The sequence below is a fragment of the Cyprinodon variegatus genome, unplaced genomic scaffold (assembly GCF_000732505.1).
Source record: "Cyprinodon variegatus isolate N-32 unplaced genomic scaffold, C_variegatus-1.0 Scaffold390, whole genome shotgun sequence".
Taxonomy (NCBI): Eukaryota; Metazoa; Chordata; class Actinopteri; order Cyprinodontiformes; family Cyprinodontidae; genus Cyprinodon; species Cyprinodon variegatus.
Genome location: NW_015150843.1, coordinates 194852 through 210796, shown reverse-complemented (window position 1 = coordinate 210796; position 15945 = coordinate 194852). Strand labels below are relative to the sequence as shown.

At 35.1% G+C, this 15945-nt stretch overlaps 1 protein-coding gene across 1 annotated transcript in view; it reads left to right on the top strand.

Moving 5' to 3' along the window:
* The window catches only part of gnaz (guanine nucleotide binding protein (G protein), alpha z polypeptide), a 43392-nt gene that overhangs the window by 12523 nt on the left and 14924 nt on the right, over window positions 1-15945 (top strand). The window contains exon 2 of the mRNA XM_015387307.1: window positions 14625-15929. Coding sequence (XP_015242793.1) covers window positions 15207-15929 — 723 coding nt within the window. The 5' untranslated portion in view covers window positions 14625-15206. The remainder of the gene's footprint in view (window positions 1-14624; window positions 15930-15945) is intronic.

Here is a 15945-nt window from a genome sequence, read left to right as displayed (position 1 = left end):
TTGTTTGCAAAATTATATACAGGTTGGCTGTCTCTTCAGTTTAATTTAGCAGAACATATTTATTTACCGAGTTTCTATGAATAAAAAAATGATAAAAAAAAATGGTGATATCTTCTCACTTTTTTCTGATTTACTCCTGATCCATACAGCTGAGAAACTCAGGGAGAAGGTAGTAAACCTGAAACCCTAACCTGATTAAACCTGATTAAATGCTAAAATATGAAATTAAAGTATATTTTGCTTAGTCCATATGATTTCATTTGGGAAGGCCACCAAAGCAGACTTTATAATGTTTTTTTTAAAGATCCAGAGGTGAGACAGTTCACTAAGTACAGTAGTTAGTAGTAAAGTTAATTTAATTAATTTAGTAAATTTTTTTCTGGAATCACTTTATTAAATTGATTCTTTTAGATTTAACCAGGCTAAAATATCTCCCGAAATCAGTTTACATATAAAATAAATGCTAATGGCAGCAGATATCTCAATTTTATCCTATGAGATGACATGATGCTTATTTTACCAGAAAAAGGAAACGATGTACGTAACTTTGACTTCATAGTCAATTCAAAGTCAGCTTTGGATCAAATGAAAAATGTAAGCCTCTCAGTGAAGCCGAAGATCCCTTTTCCTGCGACCTACATCTCATATAATTCTGACGCAAAGTGGAGCGACCACAAAGCTCTGACTCATCACTCAAATACGGGCCTTCTGGGTTGGACAGCTTGCTCCGTTAAAATCAGACATTATTAGGGTTTGGGGATTTTTCAGCAGCAGTTTGATCAGGTGAAGTTTTCAGGGAGCTTCACATGATAAGACTCTGTCTGTAAGACCTCCGTTAATTGGCACAGAGGTGAGATTGATCTATTGGTCTGAGTCTCACAGCATGAAATTGACAGTCTGCACTTTGTCCTACATTCCACTGCATTACAGCTCAAAAAGATTCAGTCTGCACACTGTATCGTGCCCTGTTGTTCCCCTACCATGTAATTCACAACTTCCTTTTTCTTAATTGCAAAACTCAGTGAACCATCCATACTCATGATTTGTGTTATCTTGTGCATCTCTGCCTTGCATGTACTCTGCTTCACATGACTCGGATTATCACAAGAAAGGGTCAGCTGTCAATTCCAGACCCTCTGTGTTGTCTTGTTGAAGTTACGGTCAGCCAGATATTACAGAGTAAATATGGTAAATGTGTTTATCAGGCATGAAATATGTGGGTTAACAGAGATACAGAGATTATTTTTATGGAAAATGCTTAGGCTTCATCTTAAGATAAGGTTTTAAAGCACAAAAGCAGCAGGATGTAACAGCCTTTGATGCACTCTTTCTGGAAGCTTTTGAGCGTAGTGTGTAAATTACCCTCAGCATTGCTTTCAGGCTTTGAAAGAATTTAGCTGGAATGAATACCAACCAATAAACACATTTGATGACATAGAAAAAAACGATTAAAATTAGGATAAGTTTATATGCAGTAGTGCGTGAAAGTTTACATACCCTTCCATTAAAAAAATGATAAATGCAAACTAGTAATTCAAATAAATCAAAACAGAAAATTTACTAAGTGATAATTTAGAAAGCAAAATATTTATTTTGAATCTTTATTTTTTTTTTAAATATTCTAAAAGAAATCTGTTCCAGACAAATTAAAAGTACCTTGCTCCGTAAAAGTAAAAACCAACATACATGTTAACAGTTGCAGAAGTATTCTCTGAACATTACAGAAACAGAACAAGACAATGGATACGAGAACATAATAGGGCACTATTGGAATGCTACTTCTCCAGTAACCCTGACCAATGTGGTTATGAAAAAGGCACTATGGAAGCTTCGATACCCACATTCTGAACTAACAGCTTAACACCTAGTTGCTCAGGGTTCCACAAATGGCAGCGGTTTTCACAGTTTCACAAATGCAAGCTATGTCAATGGTAACCGAAGATTCAAGGTCAGATGAGGGCACCACCATTAACCCCCCTGATATCAGGTACCAAGCACCAATGATTCAAGAACAACTAAATGAGCTACTGACCTAAGAAATAGAATCACAGCTCAGATAAGAACCTGTCAACCCTGGCAACGGCACAACTGTACCACCTTTTTAAGCTGCCTAACAAACTGCTTTTATGGCATAAGAAATTGAAGGACAGTTTTTTTTTTATGTTTCAATAATTTTCTTCAAGATTGTAAATGTTAACAATAAAATATAGTAAACATGTCTTCAGGAAATTTCAATAAGCCTTTCAAAAAATGTATTATTTGTCTATCTAGATGAAAGTATCTGGCATCATTTAGCAAAGTCTGAGACTACATGGGGAGGAACAGGGCAATAATAGAGGCTAATGTTCTGGTCTAAAATCCACACAGAAGTAAGCAGACTCTTGGAAACATTTTATCTGGTTTACTTTACAGCCTGTGAAATATATCTTTGTGTTTCACCCCTTGGGACAGATTTTATGTCAGAAAGAATCTCTGTCGATCAATACTGCTTTACCTTTGTGTATTTCTATTTATTCTCTACTTGGACTCCATTTACATTAAAATTGTTATGATTCAGGCAGTGTGTCTGAGTAAACTATAAATAATAAATCTCTAAAACTGTTTGATCCAGACGTTATTTAAAATCTTTGAGTTGTTGTGTGTTTTGATTGTTTTGTTATCATTTGAAAATATGTGCTTCTGTGTATTCAATTATCCTGACCTGAAAAAAAAAACATGATTGCCCTTAAAGAACACAACAATATTTTGATTTATTGCATTTTTTAAAGAAAAAAATGGGAGAGACTGGCATCAAATTGTACACTCATTTTTTTGTAGGGTTACACATAACTGATCAAAGTTAGTGTTCTCTCTTATAGTTTCTATGAGCACATATACATATACATCTCCTTGTGTGAAGATCACTTGGTTCACACCTTTCAGCTGTTAAACACTCTAGGCTCTAAATAAACCTACAGCATAAATCTTACCAAAAAAAATTGTGATTGGCAATTTCTGTCATTCCTATTTTCTTAAAGACCACCTTTCATTTCTAAAACATTGTCTTTTTCCAGCCACGAAGCACTTATACTTCAAGATAAGTACAGTAGATACAAAGATACACTGTATACAAAGATGCATAATAGTAAATAATGATATTAAATCAATATATATATATATATCTTGTATTGTTGTTCACGGGTGATACGGTTGTTATTATCATTTGGAGTTAACATCCCTTTCATCCATACATTACAGAATCCCCTCTAACCTTATAAATTGGATAAAACCTTTAGGTTATCTTTCCACACACTTTTCACAATGCTTTGGTAGAATTTTGGGACATTCTCTCATTTAGAAAGGGTGTAAACAAATCACTTGTTTTTGGTTTAGTCTGGCTCTCAAATACCTTTTTGTTTTCTCCTGTGTCTAAACTTTTTTGGAACAAATATTGGAGCATGCTTATGATTATTTTATATTATCACACGGTATTTGTGCTTATTCAATTAGGCAGGGGTCTTTAGATGTCCCTTCTGTATTTCAACATGATGTCATTTTCTGCAAATCTAATCTAATCAATAGTGCGCTATTCTGTCTTATTGCAAATAAACACCCAAAATGATGCTGGCACCCCTTGCAGTTGTCACTTTTCCAAGGTCATTGTAGCTGTGCAATTGGGAAAGATCCTTTTTAACAAAACAGTTAACTAAATCATTGGATTCACAAATATTAGGCTATCTAGAGTATATATGTGTATAGAATAAAAACAGCAAAAAAAATGTGTATGTATATTTCAGTGTTGGTTTAAATTAATAAGGGTGTGTAAGAACATTTAGTTAGTGTCCCATGACTTCCATTTGCCTTGGGGTATAAATACGTCAGTACACAGAGGCCAATTTCTCTCAGCCACTCTTGAAAATAGAAAACATATGACACACCTAAAAAAGAAAATTACAGTGAAAAAAAAACAAACTTACACAAAACTTCTGCTATTTACATTCAGTAAAACTAGAAAGCAATTTATTTATGATCCTTTATTTAGGATTGCAGCTTAATATAAAGCATACCAGCTTTTCCTTTGTTTCTGTTTGAATGCTTTTTAAGATAATTTCAACTATTATCAATACAACAGACCTTAAATAGTGTTTTCCATTAATTAATTATGCGTTTAACACTCCAAGGATGACTGAGGGGAAAATGTAAGTGATGATGACAAACTAGCTATAACCCTTGGGGCCTTAGTGTTCTACCTTTATCAAAGAGCTACATTACCTAAGCACCAAGCTGTTCTGAAGAGATTAAAATGGCCAAACACACGTTTTTGATTGTGATCTTTATAGGAACAATGAACATGATGGTGGTTTTAGTAGTTTTTTTTTCCAACACAGGTGCCACTCTCCATGTTGCTTACATTAACGTCCTGTCTGCTTATCTGCTTTACCTTGGTTATTTTTAAAATAGAGACCATCAGCTATAACATTATGACCACTTGGTGCTGTTGTAATGCACTTTGTTACTAGTCGAGAGATGTTTACATGGGTGTTAGCTGGCAGAATGTTTTCCTAGCAGTAAAGCAAGAAGACTGGAATTAGTCACTCTTCCTGTCATAAAGCTAAGGCCGATCAGTGGAAATCGATACCGGTTGTGTTTCATAAGTGGGAAATGTGATTACATTCTGGTCAATTACATGAGACAGCAGTTGTTGTTGACAGGCAAATGTTGTGGAGCCCATTATTCTTCCTCCAGCTCCTCATCCTTCTGAAATGCAAACGGATCGTTTAAAATGCTGAAATGCACTCACACACACCAGCACACCTCATTCATAATCCATTTAACTTGAGTAATCTTCACCTCTTTCTTACAGTATCAGACACATTTACCTTCTACCTCTAACAGAAGCGCTAACATTTAGTTTTCTCGCCACACTGAAACATTTGAATATATTTATTGTCTTATACTGAAAATATTTAGATATTGTTTTATGCATGAAAAAAAAAAAACAAACAAAAAAAACTTTTAAATTTGGTTTTACTGTTTCTCTCGGCTACTATGCAAAATGGGAAAGATGATAGAACAGATAACTGTGTGTTGAGAAAAAAATAAGATCCTGGATTACTTGCATGAATCTATAGTCAGATAAGTAATTAAGAACTTAAAAACAACTTTAACTGTGACCTACACAGATTATTGAAGACCTACATTTATCTCACCATGCTCCGTTAGGAACATGGTAAAGCTGCCTTCATACTGTTTTTATCTGGTAAAGAATGCTTTTGTATGTGAACAGCATTTTTATTTGTGACTCAATGCAAGGAATGGAGGGCATTTTGTCAAACATCAAGAATGCATATGCTGGCATTAGAGTAAGTAATGTAGTGTAATTTCTACTTTTTTGTTGCTATTAAAAACTATAATCAATAACTATACATATCTTTTAATTAAGCCCAATTATTTCTCCAATGCTTGCGATTTTATAATTGATGTGCTCATTTGATAGATATTATGTGCGTACTAAAATGAAGGTTATACTCTTTACAGTCAATAAGAGCCCCTAAACGGTTAGATAATTATTAGCTGAAATATTCAGAAACAAACTAACCTGTAACCTCAGCCACTAAAAGCACTTTGGACTATGGTACATAACTGAACCCTCATCAGTGTAGACAGAACTCGTACTTAAGGCAGCATGAGAATAAGACATGTTATTAGTAGGTCATTACCAATACATTTGTATAGCACTTGTACACATTCAACAAGTGTTGTGCACATAGATGCCAAGAAAAGTTCATATCAAAAGATAGATAATTATGTAAAATTGGTATGGAATACATAAAACAAGCTCACTGCAAAATATAATTACATAAAGGCAGTGTGAAAAAGAAAAACAAGCTTTAATTTTCATTAGTGTAGGCTGTCACACCTGTGGACAATTTTAACATTGGAAAGCTGATTTTCGGCTTCTTTATAGCATCCATTTACATTGCATATTGCTTCTTACCTGTTCACGGTAAATTCTAGTGTTTTCGTAGAAGCATTTCCCCTCTCATGTGTAATAATAATCATTCAATCTAATGTGATTGACCTTGATTTTTAATACATTTTCTGTCGACCCAACAACAGCAGCATGAAAGAGGGAGAAGTTACACAACACAGGCACACTGTTTGTACTAAGCTGTAACGGAGGGTGTGATTGTAATTATATGCAGCACGGTAAATTAATAACAGCGAGTAAGCACCAGAGAGAGAGAATGATGGAGAGAAAAGCTGATAGGATATGTGGAGCTGGAGGTGCGAAGAAAAAAAGCAGTGTCCAGCCTGTGCCTCATGTGCCTCTCACATTTCACTACTCCTATAATGGATTGAGATGTTGGCCTCCTTGCGTGATGACCTTCATTCCTCTGTCTTCACTCATCATTTTACCTCCCTTCTAGCCTGCACAATTTTCTGCAATGGCCATATTTTCTTTTTGAAGATAGAAGTACAAATGAAAAAAAAAATAAAACAAAGTAGGCATTTTAGCATTTTTAAAATCCTGAATCAATTAAACTTTAGATTGTCTTTTTTTCTGATGATAAATGTATCTAGAAATATACTGTGAAACTGGTACACATTTCAATCTGTTTTGACAGACTCTCTGACAGACTTAGAAAAGCACCTTTTATCTCTCATACTCACTTCTGCTATAAAATCCACATAAAAAATATCTATAAAAACAACATGGAAATGAAATAATATTTACAAGCCAGATAGCAAGGCTTACTGTACTGCAGAAAATGTAAATCAAAACAAGTAATTTTGTCCTAAAATAACTGCTTTTTTCTCTTGAATTAAGCAGAATTGCCAGTGGAATAAGACAATTTACATTTTAAAAAAGAAAAAAAAAAATACAGTCTCTTATTCCAAGTGGGCAATATCTAATTATCTTATTTTAAGGGTAAAACTTCTCATTCCATTGGCAGATCATTGTATTTTCATACTCAGATTAATGGTAAATAAATTTATTTTAAGGCATTTTTACTAATTTTAAGGATGTTTTTTCAAAGTGGCTTCTGTTCTGATTCATTCAGTCCATTATTATCTGACAATATGAAGACACTAATTGACTGTGTGTAGAGAATTTAACTTTAGGGGAAAGGTAAAGGAGACATAATAAAACATATATCATACTGTATGCAGTATAAAATCTTAAAGCACTTCTTTAATTCCTGTTTATTCTATTTCCATGCCATATATATTTATTTCCTACTTTTTTGTTTCGTTCCTTTTTTTCTTCTGTTTTTGTTTCTGTTATGAGGCAATTGAACTACACAGTCTAATAGGTACATTTCCAGTTATGTTTCTGTTATATCTGAAGTAAAACATTTGGTCAAATTTGTTTAAATGTATTTCATTCAGCTTGGTAAACATTTTCATTATACATGTTATACTGGGTTTGATTGGAAGACTTTTTGACAGCAACAATTTAGTAAAGTTATCTTTGTTAATGAGAAAATTAAATCCATTCCATGTATGTAGATGTGTGTGTGTGGTAAGTATTGGGTTATTTAAAGTTTAACCCATTAAAGTGTAGTTTAATTATCAACTCTAGGCTGATAATTAAAACTAGGCTGTCTTGCTAGGTTAATTGTACTGAACTGATACTAACTGCTCTCTCTGAATCAAAACACATTACTGATGTAATGCTGATGCTCTGCAACCACTGTATTGTTTTCTAAGTAAGAAATTGCTGCATCTAACAAATCCCTTTCATGAAAAAAATATATATTTGGCCTCATTTGTACCTATTAGTCATTAAAGCAGAATTAATGCTAACTGACTGCAAACCCAGGGTTGACAACCACTAAGGATTTAATGAATTTATTCTCACAAGAGTGTCTTACCACTTTAGAACTACAATATGCATTGAAAAGCAGGCATGTAATGCATTGCATTGGGTCACTGTTTTCCCAGCAATATGTGCTTTGTTTTGATTAGCTGTGAAGTCAGAACCCAGATCTGAGAAAAATGCCCCACCCCAATTAACTAAAGTAGTTGCAGAATACAGAGGGATTGCATAATAGAAAGTGGATGACAGCAAACACTGACATTAAAAGTTACCCAACAGTCATTTCAGTCATTAAGCATCAAGTAACATTTTATTTATGCAGAGATGAAAGCAAAAATGTTATTAGATGTAGCTCTTCTACAGAGGATGAAACACTGAATAACATCGCTGGAACGAAGTTTATAACATTGTTCCTTAAGTTATGTTATCTCTGCTGCAGGAATGCAGAAACGATTTAGTATTTAACTTGCACAACACATTTACAAACAACTGCATAAAAATGTTTTTGTTTTGTTTTTTCTTCCAAGCAACAAACATTTTGATAGAGAAATTATTTCATTGTTGTTCTATATTGTCAGGTTTTGCATTTGAGGCTAAAATGGTAACAATTCCTCTTGAAACAAATGTATAACTTTGGATCAAGAAATAATTTATATAAAACCTGGTAACTCCTCTGTTACCAGGTTTAACATAATTTCTTTCTTTCTAAAAAAAAAAAACTGCTACAATCCAACAATTTCTAATTTATTTGATGTCCATATGGAAATAATCATATCATGTAGTTGGTGCAGATTTGTCAGCTGCACATCTGTGATACAAGTGTCCTATTCTAACACATCCCAAAGGATTACTTTTGGATTAAGATCTGCTCCTGCAGCCCATTTTCCTTAAGGGTCAGCATGCTATGCCTCCACTAATGGTTTTCTGCATACTTTGATACTCAAGCTATTATTACCTTTCTGTCATCTCCAAATAGCCTACCAATTATTTCCTGACCTATGGCATCCACAAAACCTTTCAAATCATCACAAATTCTGCTTGCAAGACATTTTGTTTTTCTTTTTTGATATTAATTTTCAGTTTTTCAGTTTCAGAGAAACCGAAAGGTTGATTGTGGCTGAAAAAGTCAACTGGTTCTTTACCATTTCTAGATGCCTAAACGCATTAAGTTGCTGCCCTCAGATGGGCAGATTTGATATTTGTGCAAATGAATTAGTGTCACATAGAATGTCTAAATAGAATATGCTTTAAATCACAAATTTTAAAAGGGCAAATTTTTTCTCCCCACTGAGTTTTCATGTTTTTATTTTTTTTTTCAACATAGAGCTAATACTAACATTAATCTGGAATCATGGTGATCTTTACTGAGCACTGATTTCAAAATCTTTTCTATTCTGTTGATCTTTTTAAAATTAAAAAACTTATTTTATTGGTTGAAGTAAAACTTTGAAACAAGTGACTTACATTTTAGAAACTGTAACATGGAAAATATACAAGTAGCTTTAAAGTGCTTCCAAGGTTGCCTGATTCATTGATAGGAATGAACTGCTTTGGCTGGATACGCTATTTTGAATGGAGGGTTATTTGCCCAAAATTATTAAAGAAGGTTCTCTTCTCTGTTTGTTTACAGATGTTTTGTTATTGCTTTGTTCTTCTGTTTTTGTCCTCTAAGTTTTTATTTTGTTTTGTTTTTTCTCTGAGAGCACGTTCTTAAAAAAAAAAAAAAAAAAGAATTTAACCAAGAATAAAGTAAAAAAATCCTAGCCACTTGATCCATGGTTGAGATTTATTCCCATTTAATATGTAACTCATTCTGCAAGTATAGGGTAGGTTACCTTGCCTGGGCAAGCAGAGTGGGCTTTAAAGCTGTATGAAAGTATGAAAAGTACCTGCCAACTTCAGCTCGTTATTTTTCACTGTGATAGCAAGAAAAAATAAAATCATATATTGCAGCTTTGCTCAACAGCTTGTAAAATGAGCAAACTACCCCAAAAACATATTTATTTTGTTCAAGTTGCATCATTTGTCTACCATACTTATATTTTTATACCTTGATTTTGTGTGTTTTAACCGCATGTGCTAATGTGGAAAGGGTAGATATGGTTAGCTTATTTATCATATGGTTCAGAATCTGTCGGAAAAGGCCAAAGAGAGTGGGGAAGTCAAGTGAAGAAATCAAAAGAAGCGCTGCACAGAAAACCTAAATGGCCTTAGTTGAAATTAACACTGGCCAGGAAGAATGAGGAGGGGACTGGTGCCTGTTCCTGGCATCAAGTGGTGTAAAGCAAGGTGCAACCTGGAAAGGTTACCAGTTTAACACAAGACAACATAAGGACTACACACTCATATCTAAGGACCATTAATCTCAAAGTCAGGCAGAAGTGAGTGGAAGGGGGCCAGAGGGAACCCAGAGGGAACATGCAAACTCTAAGTATAACGTCTTGATACTGGGATAATTCCTAATTCATATATATATATGAAAAATACAATTATTTTTCAAGATTCATTGTAAATGGAACAATCACAGAATATATTGGTAAAATATCCAACTGTAACAACAGAAACAACACATTAAGAAAACTAGCCGTCCGTCCGTCAGTCAATATTGTTGAATTTATCCATATAGTCTAATCAATAACAGGCAAGTATCTTCTGTTCGTGCCTGCTTGTTACTGAACAGTTTTTTTTACCCCTCTTAAAATCTCTTACTGTAATGTGCTTGAAGTAAATATATTATGTCAGCTGTCGATGGAAGCACCATTTTTAACCACGAGTACAACTGTATGTTGAAAAAATAAAATTAAATGCAATTAAACGAAAGTAAGATTTTTGCCATTCATTTTTTTTTAGATCTCTTTAACTCTTGTTAGCATGGCTGCAAAGCTGTTTCTAAGTACCTGCCAGCCAGAGCTCTTTGGGTTAGCATTTATTTCCGCCTATGCAGCCACTGCTCCTGTAGTGGGGAGTTTACACCCATTAGTAAACTGCACATTTAACCACATGATTGATTTCACATATCAGATAGCAGATCACTTATTTCTAAAAAGATTAGCTTGACACGCCAGTCCTGAGGAGTGTGACTAATTATGTTAGCCAGATAAAAATTTTTTGCAGAGCAGCAGACACTGGGCATGGGTAGATAATTGTTTTACAAATATACATTTTAGTATGAAAACTCATTGTCTTAAAACTTATGCTATACACAAATTAATTTTTCACATGACCTTGGTATTTATTGTGCATGCTCTCTATATCATGATTAGATTTTATAATCCTTTGAGAAACATTAATGTTGATGTTTCCTAATTCTTAATGGTCAAATGAAATTAGTACTGGGGCCATCAATGTTATTCATCTAATGGGTGAAAAGAGCTTTAGGGACACATTGCATGCCCTCAATTTAATCTGTGCTAAACCAACAATAAAGTGTGATATTAATTCAGAAAGGTGACTGAATTAAATGTTCCATGGTAAAAACCTAGCTGCAAAATTTTAACCTTGAAATTATAAGTTAGTGTCAACAAGGGCGGTGAGGTTGATTGACGACCCAAAAACAGATGAGTGAGGCAAATCCTTTTTTTTAGGTCAGGGAATTTATCATGTGATTGGTTTGAATATAGAAATATACATTCCAGAAACTAAGGGAGCTAGGGGAAAGGAGACAGGCACAAGGGGGAAACAGAGAGTAATTGAAGACTGGCTTAAATATAACACAAAATGGAAAATAAACCTAAGATCAACAAAACAGACTTACTTCGATAGCAAAAACTGAAAACTAAAAACTAAAAACTCAAAATTTCAAAAGGGGAGAACCATAACAGTTAGTCCTTTTTTATGTCAGGGTGCTAAACATTTCTTGGTGAGATGTCATTAGATTTTCTTCCCGGATCAGTTCAAAGTCACAAAATATAAATGTTTTGTTAACTCAAAATTATACAAGACTCATTAGCATTTTTGTTAAAATGCACAATTATTAAATGTTGTCACTGATTTTAATAAAACTTAAGTGATTTGAAGTGATTTAGATCCTGAAAGAAACAACAACAAATGAATAATTTAACCTCAGTAAACAAAGTTACTCTATAAATTAAACTCAGTTTCCAGGGTCTGTTCTGGCAAAAAGAGTAAAAAAAAATCCTATAAAACATTTTTCTTGTTTTTAAGGCAGTGATGTTGGTGTAAACATATATGTTTCGATATACAAATTAATATATCTACACCTTACTATGATAGTGTAGTGATATTTTGACTTTGAAAAAAATACTAGCTAATAATAATGACACTGCTACATAGGGCTTTGTGGATGATAATCTTATGGGATAAGTCAGGTACGATTTTTTAATTAAGATTTTTTTTTTTCCTTATAAAAAGCCAAAAAAAAAAAAAAAAACAGAAAAGAAATTAAAGACCTACCAATACTACAAACTCTCAGGGATTTTTTTTCTGGTTTCAGGTCCCTTTCATTAGGTCTGAGACAAAACATGAACATCTGCATTTGGCTAACTTTGTTACAAATGAGTCCCAATTACATCTCTGTATGTTTTTCATTGTAACAGTTGTGATTAAAAACTTAAATTTAGTTTTTCTGCTTTAAAACCCAGGATTTTTTAATTCCAAAACAAGACTATTTCCCACGTACTCAGTTTATTGATCTCCAAAGCATCAACACCCCCACTGTAAAAGGAATCAAACTCTTAGCATCAGCTAGATGTAATTTGCAATAGCAGTTGGGTTTTAATCAAGTTATTTTTTTTCAAATGTGGTAAGTCCTCTAATTAAACGGGTTAGTACATTTGAATCTTTAATCTGGACCAAATCCTTTCAGGCTGTGTGTCGGTCTGCCAAAACATTTTTGGACAGTTCATCAGTGCTGGCTGTGCTGAGCACTCACATCCCTTCAAAGTTGAAGTTGGTGAAATATCATGTGGTGCCCAAACTGTTCTTATACAAGACAACAACTATTTATCATAGTGTGTATTGCTTTAGCACACAGTTTTACAGACTTCATAGTCGTTACTAAATCATTTAATGGGAGTGCCTTGTTACTTACCTCCCAAAATGTTCTGATTTACATTGGATGCATATGGAACCTGTATATCCCAGGCAATATTATGTGTTTTTTTTCTATATACACAATATGGGCTGATCTTTATTCCTGAGGGTTATGGGATAACTGATGACTCCCTATAGAGGTATACACCTTTTTCTTTGAAGGAACCTTTTAGACGGGATATAACTACTTGGGAAAGGGAGTGTTACAACCGCTTTGTACAGAATGCTTTGTGATTGCTGGAGCCAGAAGATTTTCCTCTGTCAATTATTTACCAAAGATGACATATAAAATTATGCTGCTGTTGTCTTCCAATCATCCACCTTGTGTGCAACCTAACCACCCACACCTTAATTGTAGAAAGCCTTTTCGTTAATAACAATAACATGATTTTGAGATCTTTGTAGGGATGGAATACCTTTTTTATTGTTCATTTTAGAAAGCAGGTTTTTGTCAATCGGTTGGTTTTATTTTTAATAAGAAAATCTGATCAATGTCCTAGATAGCTTCCTTTTGTTTGTTGTTATTTTTTTAATTAAAAATCTCCCCTGAAATTACAAAGTACATTACATGAAGTAGATCATTTAATACAAAGCTGGGAGTCCAGAAACATTTGGCAAGCTGGTAATGAGATAAATAGACAAGACCAAGAGTGCAAACCTCTGGCAAACTTTTTCCTACTTAACTTTACGATAGGGAGCTTAGTGGAAGAGACCAGTGTTTGTCATTTTTTTTCCTTCTGCATGCAGTGAAGCTTCCTTGTGCAGTTATCCCGTTTTTCCTTCAGTATTAAAGGCTCTTTGCTGTACTTTCATACTTGTGCTCGTCTCATTGTTCAAGGTGGATAGAAAAACATATAATAGTGGTGTTGTTCATGGCCTTATCACAGGATTTGGTTTCATTGCAAATTCTATTTTGTTATTAATAAACCTAATTAAAGCAACAAAACACCGTCAATGGCAATCATTAAACTTTTTTGTCATTACTACGGAGACAGTTGAACACACTTGAACTTAATTGGTGGACCCTGTTATTGGGCAAAATACTATGGGTTTGGTGTAATCAGAGCATAAAAAAGGAAGAAGAAACATGTTTTGCTTTTTAGGTACATGATCTCATAGCGGACAAGTGACACAATAGTATGTTTGCTCCTGTCTCAAAACTATTGTTAAAATAATTGAAGTAATAGGACAGGAATTTCTGTGGAGATATCTCATATACAGTAATTACTGCCCTCTCCTAGTATGAGACTCAAGCAACTAGAACCTTTATTTTGATATTTTGGACTTGTATTGTACTGGAAGTCTAGGAATTTGCCCCAACTTCCTTTTAAGCAAAAGTAATATTTTCCTCCCATTGGAAGTGTGTCTGTTTGTAAGAGTAGAAATTGACATCACATTGAATTAATAAACTAAATCTTGTTTATGATGCTAAAGGAAAAAAAAATAGAAAAATGAAACAGATGTTTCTGAGCATAGACATAGGAATACAAATCAAAATGCTTGAATTCCCTGCAAAATATCCAATTATTTCTCTGCTTTGGCCGATTTTTAACTATTTTATGTTTTATTGTTGTCATATTACCTATCGCATGATGGATTCAGAACATTGTAATACCCACTAAAGATGTTTTATACAAAAAGTCAAACACTAGAGTGGCATGAATCTTAGATTCTACACAACAGCTATTCCTTTTACAGCTAATTTACTGAGACACATGTATAAAACTGAATGTAAAAACTTATTTTTCTTCACTGTCTATCTTGGCAGGCATCCTATCCTTGGGGAAATATCTAAGAAGAGAAGAGGAAGATTTTTTTCCTTATCACCTGGAATAAACACAACAGGCTAAATACCAAGCAAAAGTGCATGGTTACAACAGAGCACCAGAGCCATGTGGGAGGAGAGTGATTGGGAATTCATATTTGGAAGCAACAAGTCCATGTTCTCTGCTGACATACAGTAATCTTTCTCCAGCCTTTCACCAGTACTTTTCCTCAGAGGCAGCCCCTGCTATGAACCTCAGCTCTGTTGGCTTCAGTAGGCGGTCCAATCTCAGTGCCAGGCACTGTGTGGGCATCCCACAAGTCTGGGTTTTGCCCACACAGAAATCACAGATTGAATACCCCTGTGCCACTCCTCTGTGTGGTCAATTTACTGTCTTGTGTTAAAACTGATCTGTAGCAGTTTTTCTCTACATCCTTCCCTGCGTCTTTGCACTCAACAGAATTAGTCTTCAACTCCTTCGCCACCACCACAAGCACCTCCTTTTGATCCACCTCTTCTTTATAATTTGCTTTCCCATCCAGCACCAGCACGAGTTCCTTTGTGCTAACGACGTGGTGGAGGACCATGGGATGCCGTCAGAGCTCGGAGGAGAAGGAGGCGGCTCGGCGCTCAAGGCGGATTGACCGCCATCTGCGCTCAGAAAGTCAACGGCAAAGGCGTGAGATCAAGCTTCTCCTGTTGGGGACCAGCAACTCCGGCAAGAGCACCATTGTTAAACAGATGAAAATCATTCACAGTGGTGGCTTCAACCTGGAAGCCTGCAAGGAGTACAAGCCTCTCATCCTATACAATGCTATCGACTCTCTCACCCGCATCATCCGGGCCCTCACAACCCTTAAGATAGACTTTCACAATGCTGACCGCGCCTACGACGCTGTTCAGCTCTTTGCCCTCACAGGGCCAGCTGAGAGTAAAGGGGAGATCACTCCAGAGCTGCTGGGGGTGATGAAACGTCTGTGGGCAGACGCAGGGGTTCAGGAGTGCTTTCAGCGCTCCAACGAATACCACTTAGAGGATAACACTGCCTACTACCTAAACGACCTAGACCGCATCTCTGCGCCTGAGTATATCCCCACTGTAGAAGACATCTTACGCTCCCGGGACATGACCACAGGCATCGTGGAGAACAAGTTCACCTTCAAGGAGCTCACCTTTAAGATGGTGGATGTTGGTGGACAGCGTTCAGAGAGGAAGAAGTGGATTCACTGTTTTGAGGGTGTGACTGCAATCATATTCTGTGTTGAACTAAGCGGCTATGACCTCAAACTCTACGAGGACAACCAAACGGTAAGACATATTCTTG